Source organism: Oncorhynchus gorbuscha, linkage group LG03 (assembly GCF_021184085.1).
Source record: "Oncorhynchus gorbuscha isolate QuinsamMale2020 ecotype Even-year linkage group LG03, OgorEven_v1.0, whole genome shotgun sequence".
Lineage (NCBI taxonomy): Eukaryota > Metazoa > Chordata > Actinopteri > Salmoniformes > Salmonidae > Oncorhynchus > Oncorhynchus gorbuscha.
In genome coordinates, this window is record NC_060175.1 from 36,602,425 (window position 1) to 36,619,238 (window position 16,814).

General features: G+C 44.0%; 1 protein-coding gene across 1 annotated transcript in view; it reads left to right on the forward strand.

Moving 5' to 3' along the window:
- LOC124031322 (dual serine/threonine and tyrosine protein kinase-like) overlaps positions 1 to 14,669 on the forward strand; it is a 30,578-nt gene extending 15,909 nt beyond the window's left edge. The window contains exons 4-15 of the mRNA XM_046342413.1: positions 397 to 891; positions 1,090 to 1,285; positions 7,543 to 7,781; positions 8,063 to 8,146; positions 8,278 to 8,454; positions 11,076 to 11,205; positions 11,473 to 11,629; positions 12,704 to 12,836; positions 12,937 to 13,050; positions 13,680 to 13,794; positions 13,884 to 14,018; positions 14,174 to 14,669. Coding sequence (XP_046198369.1) covers positions 397 to 891; positions 1,090 to 1,285; positions 7,543 to 7,781; positions 8,063 to 8,146; positions 8,278 to 8,454; positions 11,076 to 11,205; positions 11,473 to 11,629; positions 12,704 to 12,836; positions 12,937 to 13,050; positions 13,680 to 13,794; positions 13,884 to 14,018; positions 14,174 to 14,361 — 2,163 coding nt within the window. The 3' untranslated portion in view covers positions 14,362 to 14,669. The remainder of the gene's footprint in view (positions 1 to 396; positions 892 to 1,089; positions 1,286 to 7,542; positions 7,782 to 8,062; positions 8,147 to 8,277; positions 8,455 to 11,075; positions 11,206 to 11,472; positions 11,630 to 12,703; positions 12,837 to 12,936; positions 13,051 to 13,679; positions 13,795 to 13,883; positions 14,019 to 14,173) is intronic.
- Positions 14,670 to 16,814: the final 2,145 nt, after the last annotated feature.

A 16,814-nucleotide genomic window follows, 5' to 3' on the forward strand; every position in this document is an offset into this window, starting at 1 on the left:
GAAGACCGCTCCATCCGCCGGCTGGGATCCGATACATTGTTCTTAGGCCAAACAGAGGATCCGCTTCGGGAAAGTCGTATTCCTGATCGTAATGTTGGTGAGTTGATGTTGCTCTTATATGCAATAGTTCCTCCCGACTGTATGTAATAAAACCTAAGATTACCTGGGGTAACAATGTAAGAAATAACACCAAGGAACGCGAAGCGAGGCGGCCATCTGTCGGCAGTGAGTTCAGTGAGGAGATCCCTTTTCCAGACGATATGAAACACCCAGTCTAGTGTTTCCTTTATTTTGGCAGTTACCTGTAGGTGTTTTATGTTTACACAACATTTTATATAAGTGTTGAGTGCTGCTATGACCATTTCAATGATTAAAGTATATTCCCTGCTCTGTCAGGAGGCGAAAATCATGGTGGTGCCATGCCCCAGTGTCCAGCCCATTGAGGAGGCCCTAGAGGACTGTACGCGTAACACAGTTCCCATCATGCTCTACGCCCTCAACCAGGACACCCTCACTGACGAACAGGTGGCCGAGCTAAGGAAAGTCAAAGAGATGCTCCTCTTCCCCATCTGCTTCGTCCGTATCCCTGCGACTCCGCCCGAGGCCTCCCCCGAGCCCAGCCGGCGCCTAGAGAGGGAGAGGAGCCCCCTCTACAAGCAGCTGCTGTCCCTGGGCTTCCTCAGCACTCCGGTGGGGAACTGTTCCTGCGGAGCCCCCTCCCAGACACCTAGCCCGGCCGTCAAGCCCCAGAGTGTCCTGGGGGAGACCTTTGAGAGGCTGCACCGCCTCCTGGTGACCTTTGCCCGCCAGGTGCTCCACAACCAGCAGGTGGAGGTTGCGAACTTGCTCAATGGGGTGCACTGCCGTTGCCTTGACCTCTTCATCAACCAGGTCAGTAGGAGGACAGCTGTGTCTGGGGGAAGTAAATCAGCCAATCAATTAGCTAATCAAATAAAATCTGTATAGCGTCACAAAATGTATAACTGAAACTTGTTTAATTTGAAGGCATAATTACAGTAGGGAGAAATTAGTGACTGTGTCGTGGTAGTGGTGGCAAAGACGTACTTTTCCTCCTCTCCCTGGCTGCAGGCATTTGACATGCAGAGGGACTTGCAGATCACGCCGCGGCGGCTGGAGTACACACGGGAGAAGGAGGGCGAGCTGTTCATCTCCCTGATGGCCATCGCCAACCGCAAGCAGGAGGAGATGAAAGAGATGATCGTGGAGACGCTGAGCAGCATGAAGGAGCAGCTGCTGGAGGATGCTGCCAACCTGGAGTTCACAGGTACACTGCCTGTCAAAGGTCAAGTCTAAAGACTGATACTGTAAAATGTCTCTTGAGATCATGGCATACTATAGTAAAAATACCTTAATAGTTCATGTGTGGGATACAGCCAAAGACACAATAAGTGGAGAGAGACCAAAGAGAGGCCGGGGAGAGAGGCCGGGGAGAGAGGCCGGGGAGAGAGGCCGGGGAGAGAGGCTGGGGAGAGAGGCCGGGAGAGAGGCCGGGGAGAGAAAGAGAGAGACCGGGGAGAGAAAGAGAGAGACCGGGAGGAGACACTGGGGGGATGAGAGAGAGAGAGAGAGAGACCGGGGAGAGAGAGAGAGACCGGGGGGAGAGAGAGAGAGAGACCGGGGGGAGAGAGAGAGACCGGGGAGAGAGAGAGAGAGAGGGAGAGAGAGAGAGAGAGACCGGGGGGGGAGAGAGAGAGAGACCGGGGAGAGAAAGAGAGAGACCGAGGAGAGGGACCGGGGGAGAGAGCGAGAGGGACCGGGGGAGAGAGCGAGAGAGACCGGGGGAGAGAGACCGGGGAGAGAGACAGAGAGACCGGGAGGAGACACTGGGGGGATGAGGGAGAGAGAGAGACCGGGGGAGAGAGAGAGAGAGAGACCGGGGGGGGAGAGAGAGAGACCGGGGGGGAGAGAGAGAGAGAGACCGAGAGAGAGAGAGAGAGAGAGACCGAGAGAGAGAGAGACCGAGACCGACCAGGGGGTGTGGAGAAAGAGAGAGAGACCTGGGGGGGGAGAGAGAGAGAGAGACCTGTGGGGAGAGAGAGTGACCCGGGGGGAGAGAGAGAGACCGGGGGGGGAGATGGAGAGAGACCGGGGAGGGGGAGAGAGAGAGACCGGGGAGGGGGAGAGAGAGAGACCCGGGGGGGGCCTGGGGGTAGGGAGAGAGAGAGACCTGGGGAGAGGGAGAGAGAGACCGGGGAGAGGGAGAGAGAGAGAGAGAGAGAGAGAGACCTGACTGGCCCTCCCTACATATTTGTCGCCAAACCCAGTGGTTCCAGGTCATCTATAAGTCTTTGCTCGGTAAACCACCGCCTTATCTCAGCTCACCGGTCACCATAGCAACACCCACCCACAGCAGGATCTCAAACAGCTATATTTCACTGGTCATCCCCATATTGTTATTTACCTTCTTGCTCTTTTGCACCCCAGTATCTCTACTTGTACATCATCATCTGCACATCTGTCACTCCAGTGTTAATGCTAAATTGTAAATATTTCGCCTCTATGGCCTATTTATTGCCTTACCCTCCCTCCCTACATTTGCACACACTGTATACAGATTTTTTCTATTGGGTTATTGACTATACGTTTGTTTATGTGTAACTCTGTAGTTGTTTGTGTCGCACTGCTTTGCTTTATCTTGGCCAGGTTGCAGTTGTAAATGGGAACTTGTTCAACTGGCATACCTGGTTAAATAAAGATGAAATAAAATAAATAAGAGACTGACGAAAGAGACCTACCTCCCTAGACACAGATCATTTAGAGTTTTTATAAAACCTTTATTTTAAAATAAAGTATTAACACAAATATTGGCACACTGCCTTATCAGAAATTACACAACAATTGTGTCATTCTTAAATAAACATAAAAATCTAATACATTTCATAAAAAATGTACATTCAACTTATTACGTCAACAAAAAATTGTTTCCCCTCCACAAAACATTCCACTCCTTCATAAATCCACTTCAATCCTCAATCAATCAGCCGAGAACTCAAAATCCACTTTTATCCTCGCTTTTACTAATCATTTAAAAACCCATCTTACATCCTTACTATATCTTTTGTCTATCTAATTCTTCCTTCTCAGAATAATTTACATTTTTGCTTGACCCAAAATAAAATGTAACAGTTGACAGTTTATTTTCTGTTGATTACTATATTGAAACGCCAAAATAAAGTGTTAACTCCCCTACAGCTGTCAACAAAGACTGTAGTATTTCAAAGAGAGGCTTTATCCTCTCACACTCCATAAAGCAGTGAAAAATAGATGTCCTTTTTGTAATACAAGCAAAACTATATTCAACATCTGAATTAACGACAGATACAAAAGCATTAACTGCAATGATGCCATGCAACATTGCATATCCATTTCAGGGATTCCCTGAAACTTACTTCTCACCAATGCCCCTGTGCTCTGATACCCAGCAGGTCTGCCACTGCGGCTTTTTTCCTCTCGAGTGCCTGAATATGGCCTCGATCTCCTGTGGTCTCAACTAACGTCAGGAGTTCCACTATCTCAGACTCTGGGGCGTTCATTCATCTGGTGATATATCTGGTGACATTCATTGTGTATTGATTACAGAATGGTTTAATCTGGATTTCCCCCTATATCCCACCACTGTTGAAGAGATATAGAACTGTCCTTTTCAGACCCCTACCTCTCCCAGAAAAACTAAAACACTAAGTTATATATAAAGTTATATTAAAATGTCAGTATGCTCTTTTGGGTTTTACAGCGTTAATGTACACCACCTCTGTTACTATACAATGATCAGAAAATCTCACTGGGGTCATCACACTTACAGACTTGAGATTGATGCTCATAACCTATCTAACCTGGCCAGAGAGATTGTGTTCTCTCTCACATTAGCCCATGTGTACTGTCTCGTGCCTCCATTTTTAACTCCAAATATCACATAGTTCATGTGTTACAATAATGTGTTTTTAAAAAGTCCTTGAAGCTGTATGAGGTTCTTTGTGATTTATATCTAAATCACTGACTGTACAGTTAAAATCCCCAGCAAGAAATAAATAATCCTCAGTATTACATTTCTCAATGGTATTTAATGCTTCTAAAAAACATACTGTTTCATACCGCCACTACTGGGGCATATACATTTATTAAACACATAGTGATATCTCGCTCTAACTTTTAATAACCTCTCCTCATCCTCCTCTTCAACCTCATATGACAAAGGCAAAAACCCTTTTGAGAACAGGAAGGCCACACCCCCACATTGAGTTTATGACTACACACCTCTGTCCCCCCCACTCCTGTTGCCACAACTTCATTTGACATATTACTATGCGTGTCTTGTAGAAAACTTATGTCACTTCCCTTTCCCTTTATTAACTCATACACTTTTTTTCATGTCTCTTGCCCCATTTATGTTTAAAGAAGAAGTCTTAACTGGCTGAAAATAGAGTAAGAAACAGAACACATCTCTTTACAGAGTTAAGGCTGCAACTGAACTCTTTCATTTCCTTTAGAATGTACCTCACTTGTCACTCTTGTGACCACCTTCTTTAGTCTAGCAATTTCTGGGCTTGTCAAACCTACACCTGTTATTTATTACATCAGAAACTTTGCTGGTTCAATAAACAATTCATTTTTAGGGGAGGGGGGGGGGAATCCATTACATTATAATCCTGCATATATTTCTTCAATTTTGTCATATTCAAAAATGTATGTACCTTTTCAATCCCATAGCTCCCTTCCACCCCATTTCTCTCGCTATTTTGTTGTAACGCATCAGATGCCTCACTCTCGCCATCATCCCCAGAAGAAACCTGCATCTCAACAACCTGTTCATCCTCAACTAATCGATCATCTCGACCTTCCTCTTAGTCTGCAGACTCACCTACTGCCCCCCCCGCCCCCCTTTTCCCTGCTTTCCCACAACTATCCTCGTAGCCACATTGCTCTCCTTTCCTATTTCTCCCACCACATCTGCCCACCTCCCTTCTCAGTGGTGCTTCAGCTGCACCAGTGCTAGAGCTGCTACTGGGCTCTGCGCACTCGTTCTCTGGACAACTACACACCAAATGCCCTGCTCTTCCACACCCAAAGCATTTGATTGATTCAGTAGAAGCGTAGAACACATAATCAAACCCATCAATCTTGAAACTGAAATCTAAATTCAGTTTGTCAGTATCCTTCTTTAAAATCATGTGCACTTTGTCTCCTATGAGATACTACATGTTTCAGCAAAGGCGATTTGCATCCAAAAGTAACCTTTTTTTATTGTAGAAACCTGTTGTCCATGAGGAGGACTCTCGCTCCAACACTTCATCTCTAACAAAAAGGACACCTTAGAAAGTATAACGTTCTTCGCCAGGATTTAAAATACCGACGTCTGTGTCTCCCGTAACAACTCTCAGCTATCGTATTCACCTTTTCAATAGAATCTAAGACTATTACTACAGCGCTATTTATCCTTAAGGCTGATTTGATGCTAAAATACATTCTTCCACCAATTCTTCACCTCATTCTGCCGACTGAGTTTTTCAAAGTCTACGTACGGCCATTTCAACCAACCCCTCCTGCTGGTTGTGCCCTCGAGAGAAACAACCTCAACGATCCCACCACCCCTATATATATCTAACACACACACACACACACACACACACACACACACACACACACACACACACACACACACACACACACACACACACACACACACACACACACACACACACACACACACACACACACACACACACACACACACACACACACACACAGTATATCACAAAAGTGAGTACACCCCTCACACTTTTGTAAATATTTGAGTATATCTTTTCATGTGACAACACTGAAGAAATGACACTTTGCTACAATGTAAAGTAGTGAGTGTACAGCTTGTATAGCAGTGTAAATATGCTGTCCCCTCAAAATAACTCAACACACAGCCATTAACGTCTAAACCGTTGGCAACATAAGTGAGTACACCCCTAAGTGAAAATGTCCAAATTGGGCCCAAAGTGTCAATATTTTGTGTGGCCACCATCATTTTCCAGCACTGCCTTAACCCTCTTGGGCATGGAGTTCACCAGAGCTTCACAGGTTGCCACTGGAGTACTCCTCCATGACGACATCACAGAGCTGCTGGATGTTGGAGACCTTGCACTCCTCCACCTTCCGTTTGAGGATGCCCCACAGATGCTCAATAGGGTTTAGGTCTGGAGACATGCTTGGCCAGTCCATCACCTTTACCCTCAGCTTCTTTAGCAAGGCAGTGGTCGTCTTGGAGGTGTGTTTGGGGTCGTTATGTTGGAATACTGCCCTGCGGCCCAGTATCCGAAGGGAGGGGATCATGCTCTGCTTCAGTATCTCACAGTACAAGTTGGCATTCATGGTTCCCTCAATGGACTGTAGCTCCCCAATGCCAGCAGCACTCATGCAGCCCCAGACCATGACACTCCCACCACTATGTTTAACTGTAGGCAAGACACATTTGTCTTTGCACTCCTCACCTGGTTGCCGCTACACACGCTTGACACCATCTGAACCAAATAAGTTTATCTTGGTCTCTTCAGACCACAGGACATGGTTCCATGTCCTTAGTCTGCTTGTCTTCAGCAAACTGCTTGCGGGCTTTCTTGTGCATCATCTTTAGAAGGGGCTTCCTTCTGGGACGACAGCCATGCAGACCAATTTGATGCAGTGTACGGCCTATGGTATGAGCACTGACAGGCTGACCCCCACCCCTTCAACCTCTGCAGCAATGCTGGCAGCACTCATACGTCTATTTCCCAAAGACAACCTCTGGATATGACGCTGAGCATCTGCACTCAACTTCTTTGGTCGACCATGGCGAGGACTGTTCTGAGTGGAACCTGTCCAGTTAAACTGCTGTATGGTCTTGGCCACCGTGCTGCAGCTCAGTTTCATTATCTTGGCAATCTTCTTATATACTTATATACTTATATACTTCTTATAGCCCAGGCCATCTTTATGTAGAGCAACAATTATTTCTTTCAGATCATCAGAGAGTTCTTTGTCATGAGGTACCATGTTGAACTTCCAGTGACCAGTCAGTATGAGGGAGTGTGAGAGTGATAACACCAAATTTAACACACCTGCTCCCCATTCACACCTGAGACCTTGTAACACTAACGAGTCACATGACACCGGGGAGGGAAAATGGCTAATTGGGCCTAATTTGGACATTTTCACTTAGGGGTGTACTCACTTTTGTTGCCAGCGGTTTAGACATTAACGACTGTATGTTGAGTTATTTTGAGAGGACAGCAAATTTACACTGTTATACAAGCTGTACACTCACTACTTTCCATTGTAGCAAAGTGTCATTTCTTCAGTGTTCACACTGATCACACATTTCTCTTGACAGTTTACAAAATACCATTTAGCCTACTTGTAAAAATGTCGAAACTAGCCATGCAATCAACATAACCACACTATAACGCCATAGCATGAACTCAGTCACAGCATGAGGTTTGCATGGTAGTGGCCTGTAACCAACCTACATTATCTTTCTCTCTCTCTCTGACCTCGCAGATGTCATAGTGGCGACCAACGGAGAGCCTGTTACCTCAAAGGACATCAAGTCTTGCATCCACCAGATCCAGGAGCTGATAGTTGTGAGGTTGAACCAGGCGGTGGCCAACAAGCTGATCAGCTCTGTGGATTATCTGAGGGAGAGCTTTGTAGGAACCCTGGAGCGCTGTCTAAACAGCCTGGAGAAGTCCAACATGGAGTCATCTGTCCACAATGTCACCTCCAACCACCTCAAACAGGTGTGTGATTGTACAGTATACTCTTCCATAATTTATATACTGTATGTCAACCATGTCAAATGAAGCTTGTTTTGTTCAGAAATGCCTTTTCTATTTCTCTGTACTACATTATGTCCAAATACCATCAGATGTTTGAGATTAATTCAATAGACTGATTCCTCAAAAGACAATGAAAAAGACAGGATAAAAGACAATTGCCTTTTTTCCTACAAGACAGTTGGTCTAAGTTAAATGATAACATCTTATTCTGTTCTCTCCATCTCACTTCCTGTCCTGGTCAGATCCTTAACGCTGCCTATCACGTGGAGGTGACCTTCCATTCAGGATCATCTGTTACGAGACTCGTCTGGGAGCAGATCAAACAGGTAACCATTCCCAGTCGAGCATCAGGAATCTACTTCAATTGTAGGGCTTTGCAATAACAACACATTGATTTGAACCTTGATTTATGTCTTGTGTATTCTCTCTCTTGGTCTCTCTCTCCTCCCCTATGTAGATCATTCAGAGGATAACGTTTGTGAACCCTCCTGGCATCACTACAGAGTGGAAGAGGAAGGTGGCCCAGGATGCCATAGAGAGCTTGAGTGCTGCCAAGCTGGCTAAGAGTATCTGTTCCCAGTTCAGAACACGCCTCAACAGCTCCCACGATGCCTTCGCTGGCTCCCTGCGACAGGTACACCGCACTCCAAACCCGGCTTCTGCTAATCTTTTTATATCAAACAAGAAACTTTTTTTATGCACCTCCATAATTCACACTCTCCATAAGGTTCCCTCTTCTCTATTGCACTCTTCATCCAATCAGGTTTGGTCTTGACTACTTTTTTCTTTCCCAGCGGGAAAAACGGTTTGAAATGACCTTATCAATGACCTTCTTTCAACCAGTCTCTGTTTGTAATAATGATATATAAGTACCAGTCAAAAGTTTGGACACACCTACTCATTCCAGGTTTTTTTGTTTTTACTATTTTTTATATTGTAGAATAATAGTGAAGACATCAACACTATGAGTGATGTAGTAACCAAAAAAAGTGTTGAACAAATCTAAATATATTTGATATATAGCCACCCTTTGCCTTGATGACAGCTTTGCATTCTCTCAACTAGATTCATTAGGTAGTCACCTGGAATGCATTTAATTTAACAGGTGTGCCTTGTTTAAAGTACATTTGTGGAATTTCTTTCCTTAATGCATTTGTACCAGTCAGTTGTGTTGTGACAAGGTAATTGTGGTTTGCAGAAGATAGCCCTGTTTGGTAAAATACCAAGTCCATATTATGGTAAGAAAAGCTCAAATAAGCAAATAGAAACAACAGACATGAAGACACTAAGATTTGAAGGTCAGTCAATCCGGAACATTTCAAGAACTGTTTCTTCAAGTGCAATCACAGAAACCACCAAGCGCTATGATGAAACTGGCTCTCATGAGGACAGCCACAGGAATGGAAGACCCAGAGTTACCTCTGCTGCAGAGGATAAGTTCATTAGAGTTAACTGCACCTCAGATTGCAGCCCCCAAAAATGCTTCACAGAGTTCAAATAACAGACACATCTCAACTTCGACTGTTCAGAGGAGAATCAGGCCTTCATGGTCAAATTGCTGCAAAGAAACCACTATTAAAGGACACCAATAATAAGAAGAGACTTGCTTGAGCCAAGAAACACAAGCAATGGACATTAGACCAGTGGAAATATGTCCTTTGGTCTGATGAGTCCAAATTTGAGATTTTTGGTTCCAACCGCCGTGTCTTTGTGAGACGCAGCATAGGTGATTGGGTGATCTCCACTTGTGTGGTTCCCACCGTGAAGTATGGAGGAGGAGGTGTGATGGTGTGGGGGTGCTTTGCTGGTGACACTGTTGGTGATTTATTTAGAATTTAAGGCACACTTAACCAGCATGGCTACCACAGAATTCTGCAGCGATACACCATCCCATCTGGTTTGTGCTTAGTGGGACTATCATTTGTCTTTCAACAGGAAAGTGACCCAACACACCTCCAGGCTGTGTAAGGGCTATTTGACCAAGAAGGAGAGTGATGGAGTGCTGCATCAGATGACCAGGCCTCCACAATTACCCGACCTCCACCCAATTGAGATGGTTTGGGATGAGTTGGATCGCAGAGTGAAGGAAATGCAGCCAACAAGTGCTCAGCATATGTGGGAACTCCTTCAAGACTGTTGGAAAAGCATTCCAGGTGATTACCTCATGAAGCTCGTTGAGAGAATGCCAAGCGTGTGCAAAGCTGTCAAGGCAAAGGATGGCTACTTTGAAGAATCTAAAATATATTTTGATTTGTTTCTGTTTTTTGGTTACTACATGATTCCATGTGTTATTTCATAGTTTTGATGTCTTCACTATTATTCTAAAATTGAGAAAATCGTAAAATAAAGAAAAACCCTTGGATGATTAGGTTTGTCCAAACCTTTGATTGGTACTGTAATTTCAACCAGTTTTGCCAGGTTCTCTCTTTACGGTAGCTCTTGGGACTTAACCTGGCAATGTCTCACTTAATTTTTTTATTTCACTTATGTTTAACTAGGTAGGCCTGTTGAGAACAACTTCTCATTTATAACTGTGACCTGGCAAAAATAAAGCAAAGCAGTGCAACAACAGAGTTACACATGGGGATAAACAAACGTAAACACATTATAAAAATCTGTATACAGTGTGTGCAAATGAACTTCAGCAACTCTCCAGTTACAGATTTTGTGTTGTAAACAAGTAAGATTTTCTGCTTGACCTTCTTTGACCTTTGATCTCAATGGTCAAACTGTTTTTAATTTTACCTTTATTTAACCAGGCAAGTCAGTTAAGAACACATTCTTATTTTCAATGACGGCCTGGGAACAGTGGGTTAACTGCCTGTTCAGGGGCAGAACGACAGATTTGTACCTTGTCAGCTCGGGGGTTTGAACTCACAACCTTCCGGTTGCTAGTCCAATGCTCTAACCACTAGGCTACCCTGCCACCCCAAATGTATGTGATGGTTCTTCCCACATGACTGACAATGTGATTCCCATCATTGATAAAGACCCTCGTTAAGTATCACAGTGGTTTCAGCAAAACCCAGTTTGAACTAGGATGCCATATTACAGATTAAAACATTATATGTGGAAAACATGGCTTATTTGGCCTGTGTTTGACAGAATTATTTATGATTTATCTGATTTCTAATCCTAGATTATTTTTCTGTTTGCAGTTTTGTACTCTTATGATGATCTTATGAGTTTACAAGTATCTGGAGTGTCGTTAACATTTGTTGGTTTCATTTTAACCAATGACGTATGTTTGTGTAGCTGGAGGAAGGCCACACGGGGCGGTTGGAGCGTACTGAGGACCTGTGGCTGCGTGTGAGGAAGGACCACGCCCCGCGGCTGGCCCGCCTGTCTCTGGAGAGCCGCTCTCTCCGAGACGTGCTACTGCATGGTGAGACACACACATAATAGCTGCTCTATCCACTGGGCTTTGAGCTCTGGCAGTGACAGTAATCACTCTGTCTGGGTTCCATGCTCTCACGTGCTAAAAAGGCCCAGAACCTATACCAGTCACAGTACAATAACACAAATTTGTATTTCTGACTGACAAACTTAACAACTTTTTCATGAAGTTGACCAGTAGTTTACTTTGATGTCACTGGCGACGTCACTGTTGGTTGTATGAACATGTGTTGACATGTTTCTCTCTTCCTGGCAGGCAAGCCCAAACTTGGGCCAGAGCTGGGGCGGGGTCAGTATGGAGTGGTCTATCTGTGTGACAGCTGGGGGGGACGCTATCCCTGCGCTCTGAAGTCAGTTGTACCACCTGATGACAAGCACTGGAACGACCTGGCCCTGGAGTTTCACTACACCAGGTGAGCTGGCCCAGCCTGTGGACCTCAACCATTGCTGAATGGACTATCATTTCAATAAAGCATGCCTTTAATAAGCTGACACCTAAAATAGTAAATAGGATGTCAACTGAGTGAACTTGTTTTGCATTAATCAAAATGGATCCATAGTCAAGTGAAAAAGAATCATCCAATAATAAGGAATGGTGAGACTCATTTGTCATCAACAAAACTATTGTTATTGGTGGTGACAGTTCTTTGTATAATGCATGTACTGGTACAACCAACACCCTCTAGGATAACGAAACATATTCTGCTCTCCAGGACAGATGTTTTTCCTCTAGGGCAATGAATTGGCATCTGGTGCTGTGTTTAGTGTACATCTCAGCATGTTCATTTCATATAACTGCAGCCTTTCACTGTGTAATTTCACAGATCATCTGCTCTAACAGCTTACTAATACAGTTCATAGAGAAGTAACCACTCATGTCTGTGGACAGATGCTAGTGTTGGAACTGAGATGCCTATGCCCCCTTGTGACTGATAGAAGAATTTCATACACCATGGAAAAGTGATGGTACTGTATTTGCGGGCCAGCCCCCTCAGTTGAAACTTGTGCGTCCTCAGTTTTAGTTTTATGCTGGTTGATCACGTTGTGCTATGTCACGTGTTGCTGTACTGGGCACCATGATTTTTGGGCACCATGATTTTTCAAGCGGGCCTATTTGTTTGGCAAGACTGCTGTGATTTAACTTCATGGCTGCTTCTCACTGTAGTAGTTGTCGGTATTCTAAGCCTGCATGAATGACTAGGTTATTTTGTTAAGACCACTGTGTGTATGGCTGCATTCACATAGGGGAATTACCCTATTTATACTGTTGTAAATCTGTAGCCTGTCACTTCAAAAGCACTCAATCAATGGCCTCGGAGTCTCTGCATTTCAACTTTATCTTTGTTCTGGTATAGCGTGATATAAGCAGAATTCAATATAATATATATTCCAATGCAACCCCCGTCCCCACCATTTCTACTAACACAGAGGGTAGGACGTATATAAAAATGTAGGACCTTTGTTTTCCTACCTTCTCTATTGCTCAGGTCCCTCCCTAAACACGAGCGCCTGGTGGACCTGCACGGCTCAGTGATTGACCACACGTATGGCGGCGGCTCCAGCATTGCTGTGCTGCTCATCATGGAGAGGCTTCACAGAGATCTCTACACAGGCCTGAAGGTAATCCCATATCTATCATTTACCCTAATCTAGAACTTATGATGACATAAGTGATTTGGCACACTGAGGCCTACCTCCCCATCTCCTCGCTCTCTATCAGGCTGGTTTATCACTAAAGGAGAGACTCCAGATCGCTCTGGACGTGGTGGAAGGCATTCGCTTCCTGCATGGCCAGGGGCTTCTGCACAGAGACATCAAACTAAAGAATGTGCTGGTGAGTGAGGGTTAAAGGTCATCTCAACTCATGCTAAATGTTTAACACCAGCGTTGATCACTACATTATCCATTCATCAAATCAGTTCTAATGTTGATCTGATTCAGCTGTGGGCATCATGGCTCAGTGGAAATGCTCCAGCACCGCACACCAATGAATTCCTCATTATTTCCATCATATTCCACCTGTGTTGCTTGCTTGGTAGTGTAAGAATAGCCCAGCCCCGCCTACACAGTCTGATGGTTGGCTCATATATCACTGTTTTGCTGTGTCCTCTGACTGACTTAACTATGTGTGAAAATAAGGGGCAATGTTTAATGAGACATACTATGTTTGCATTTTCATGAAATGGAGGTCACAGGCTACAACACATAGCTGTATTGTTAGGACAGAGTTATGGAAAATATTTAACTTCACTCATAAATTGGATGCTCTGAGCACTGACCTTTTTGGAATTTAGTTTTGAGTTGACAATTGGGGGATAAAATCACTTACTTTCTTTGTATTGAAGACTCAAGGGTATGCTTTTTTGACTGTATATTCCCTGAGAAACCAATATTTATGGCCCTGAAGTTTCACGTCTTGCCAAAAGTGTTCCTCGTCTGTGCTGTCATCTGTCCCTCCCTCAGCTGGACAAACAGAACCGGGCCAAGATCACAGACCTGGGCTTCTGTAAGCCAGAGGCCATGATGTCCGGCAGCATTGTAGGAACCCCCATTCACATGGCCCCCGAGCTCTTCACAGGTCAGCTATCCTGCTACTCGGTCACACTGCTGCATCATCTCTTATTCTAGATTCTTTGGTTAAACCCCAAGTCTCACCTCTTTCTTCAGGAAAGTATGATAATTCTGTGGATGTCTATGCCTTTGGAATCCTGTTCTGGTACCTCTGCACTGGCTCTGTCAAACTCCCAGAGTCCTTTGAGAAATGCTCCAGCAAGGACCAGTTGTGGAATAATGTTAAAAAAGGTGATATGCAAACCCACAAATTCTTGTTGTAACATTTGTCTTTTATCCAGGATTTACAGTGTGTCTATTTGTGGATGAGATGTGGGCTGTGTGTCTGTTAGCTGAATTGGACTAGAGAGCTGCCCGGGCCTCATTTGTGCCCATGTTGTTTGCAGGTGCGCGACCCGAACGGTTGGCCAACTTTGATGAGGAATGCTGGCAGCTGATGGAGGCCTGCTGGAATGGAGACCCTTCCCAGAGGCCACTGCTCGGCATCGTAGAGCCCAGCCTGCAAAGCATCATGGTACGGCTTTGCAATTGTGGCTCAGATCAGAAGAGCAGCAGCCTGGAGGACTCAAACTGAAACTCAGAGAGGACCACAGACTGTTGCAAAGGATTATGGTCAAAAAAAAAAAACTTTTTGTTGTATTTATGGAAAAATGACAGTGTGTTTCTGGAAGGCCAATAATAAAGATTGTCAAAGACAGTTGTCCTCTTCCTTTACAGGAGTTATATATACACTATTTAAGCTGACACTTGACAAATGTGTTTGTGCCATGTGTATTTGCATAGTATACAAACTCTAGCAGACACTATGCTTCCGACTTAGCTGGCATGCTAATTGCTGATTGGTCATAGGATTGTTACTAGATAAAACATTTGAAATATAGTTTTAAAAAACGCAGTATTATATATACAAATATACATTTTAGACTGTATTTAAACTGGTTATCAGAGTGTTCTGTTATGAATACTATGAAATTCATTTATAAAATTTTTAAATAAAATGATTTTGAAAAATAATCAATTGTTTCCCTTCACTCTTAAATAGGGTTCTGTTTTCAGCATCTTCACAGCACCAGTCCTCAAGCCTTAGAGGATACTTCTATTTCCCTGATAATAAACCAATCTTTATCATTTAGATGCCAGCAGGATAACGACCCCAGGAAAATTTAGACTGTCCACACTAATACAGAAGATGGAAGTGATGCTATCAATACGCCTGTTGCACATGTGACAAAAACTAAAATGTAATGACATGAATCAACACCTGGAAGAAATTTAGGATGGTAAGAATAATTGAATATTAAGATTCTGGAATGAGGAGAGTTCTGAAACGTGTCATAGCTGACAACAGCATTTTTCAAGTGCTTTTGAACTGCAACAAGACTATCCTGGCCATTGTGTACCAAGTAGGTAAGAAGCGACCGCATTTGTTTAACCTATAATACATTGAATGTTTATTTTAAGTTACTGAAGACATCTACATTATACTTCTGTGATCCAGAGGTTTGGGGATGGAGAAGACTGAGACGGCTCACACTGCACAGCAGCCCACCTTGGAGTATGTATAGTCCATAGAAATACAATGGTGTAGTCTCACCTAGTCCATGATATGGTCACTACTATAGTGAATATAGTCTCATACAATTGGAATACCAAAGCATGAGGTAAATGCTTGCACTCTGGTCTCAGTGACTCACAGAGCGAGTTGGAGGAGGAGGAGGAGGAGGATGATGGCTTTGTTGGGGGGACCGGCGTGCAGTCAGACAAGGGACAGAGTGGCACGGAGTCAGAGGGTGTGGATGAAGAGGATGACGATGAAGAGGTAACTTTGTTAGGACATCGTAATGTTTGGTCCAATCCAGACAACTACAGTGCCTTGCGAAAGTATTCGGCCCCCTTGAACTTTGCGACCTTTTGCCACATTTCAGGCTTCAAACATAGATATAAAACTATTTTTTTGTGAAGTATCAACAACAAGTGGGACACAATCATGAAGTGGAGTGACATTTATTGGATATTTCAAACTTTTTTAACAAATCAAAAACTGAAAAATTGGGCGTGCAAAATTATTCAGCCCCTTTATTTTCAGTGCAGCAAACTCTCTCCAGAAGTTCAGTGAGGATCTCTGAATGATCCAATGTTGACCTAAATGACTAATGATAAATACAATCCACCTGTGTAATCAAGTCTCCGTATAAATGCACCTGCACTGTGATAGTCTCAGAGGTCCGTTAAAAGCGCAGAGAGCATCATGAAGAACAAGGAACACACCAGGCAGGTCCGAGATACTGTTGTGAAGAAGTTTAAAGCCGGATTTGGATACAAAAAGATTTCCCAAGCTTTAAACATCCCAAGAAGCACTGTGCAAGCGATACTATTGAAATGGAAGGAGTATCAGACCACTGCAAATCTACCAAGACCTGGCCGTCCCTCTAAACTTTCAGCTCATACAAGGAGAAGACTGATCAGAGATGCAGCCAAGAGGCTCATGATCACTCTGGATGAACTGCAGAGATCTACAGCTGAGGTGGGACACTCTGTCCATAGGACAACAATCAGTCATATATTGCACAAATCTGGCCTTTATTGGAAGAGTGGCACGAATAAAGCCATTTCTTAAAGATATCCATAAAAAGTGTCGTTTAAAGTTTGCCACAAGCCACCTGGGAGACACACCAAACATGTGGAAGAAGGTGCTCTGGTCAGATGAAACCAAAATTGAACTTTTTGGCAACAATGCAAAACGTTATGTTTGGCGTAAAAGCAACACAGACCATCCCCACTGTCAAACATGGTGGTGGCAGCATCATGGTTTGGGCCTGCTTTTCTTCAGCAGGGACAGGGAAGATGGTTAAAATTGATGGGAAGATGGATGGAGCCAAATACAGGACCATTCTGGAAGAAAACCTGATGGAGTCTGCAAAAGACCTGAGACTGGGACGGAGATTTGTCTTCCAACAAGACAATGATCCAAAACATAAAGCAAAATCTACAATGGAATGGTTCAAAAATAAACATATCCAGGTGTTA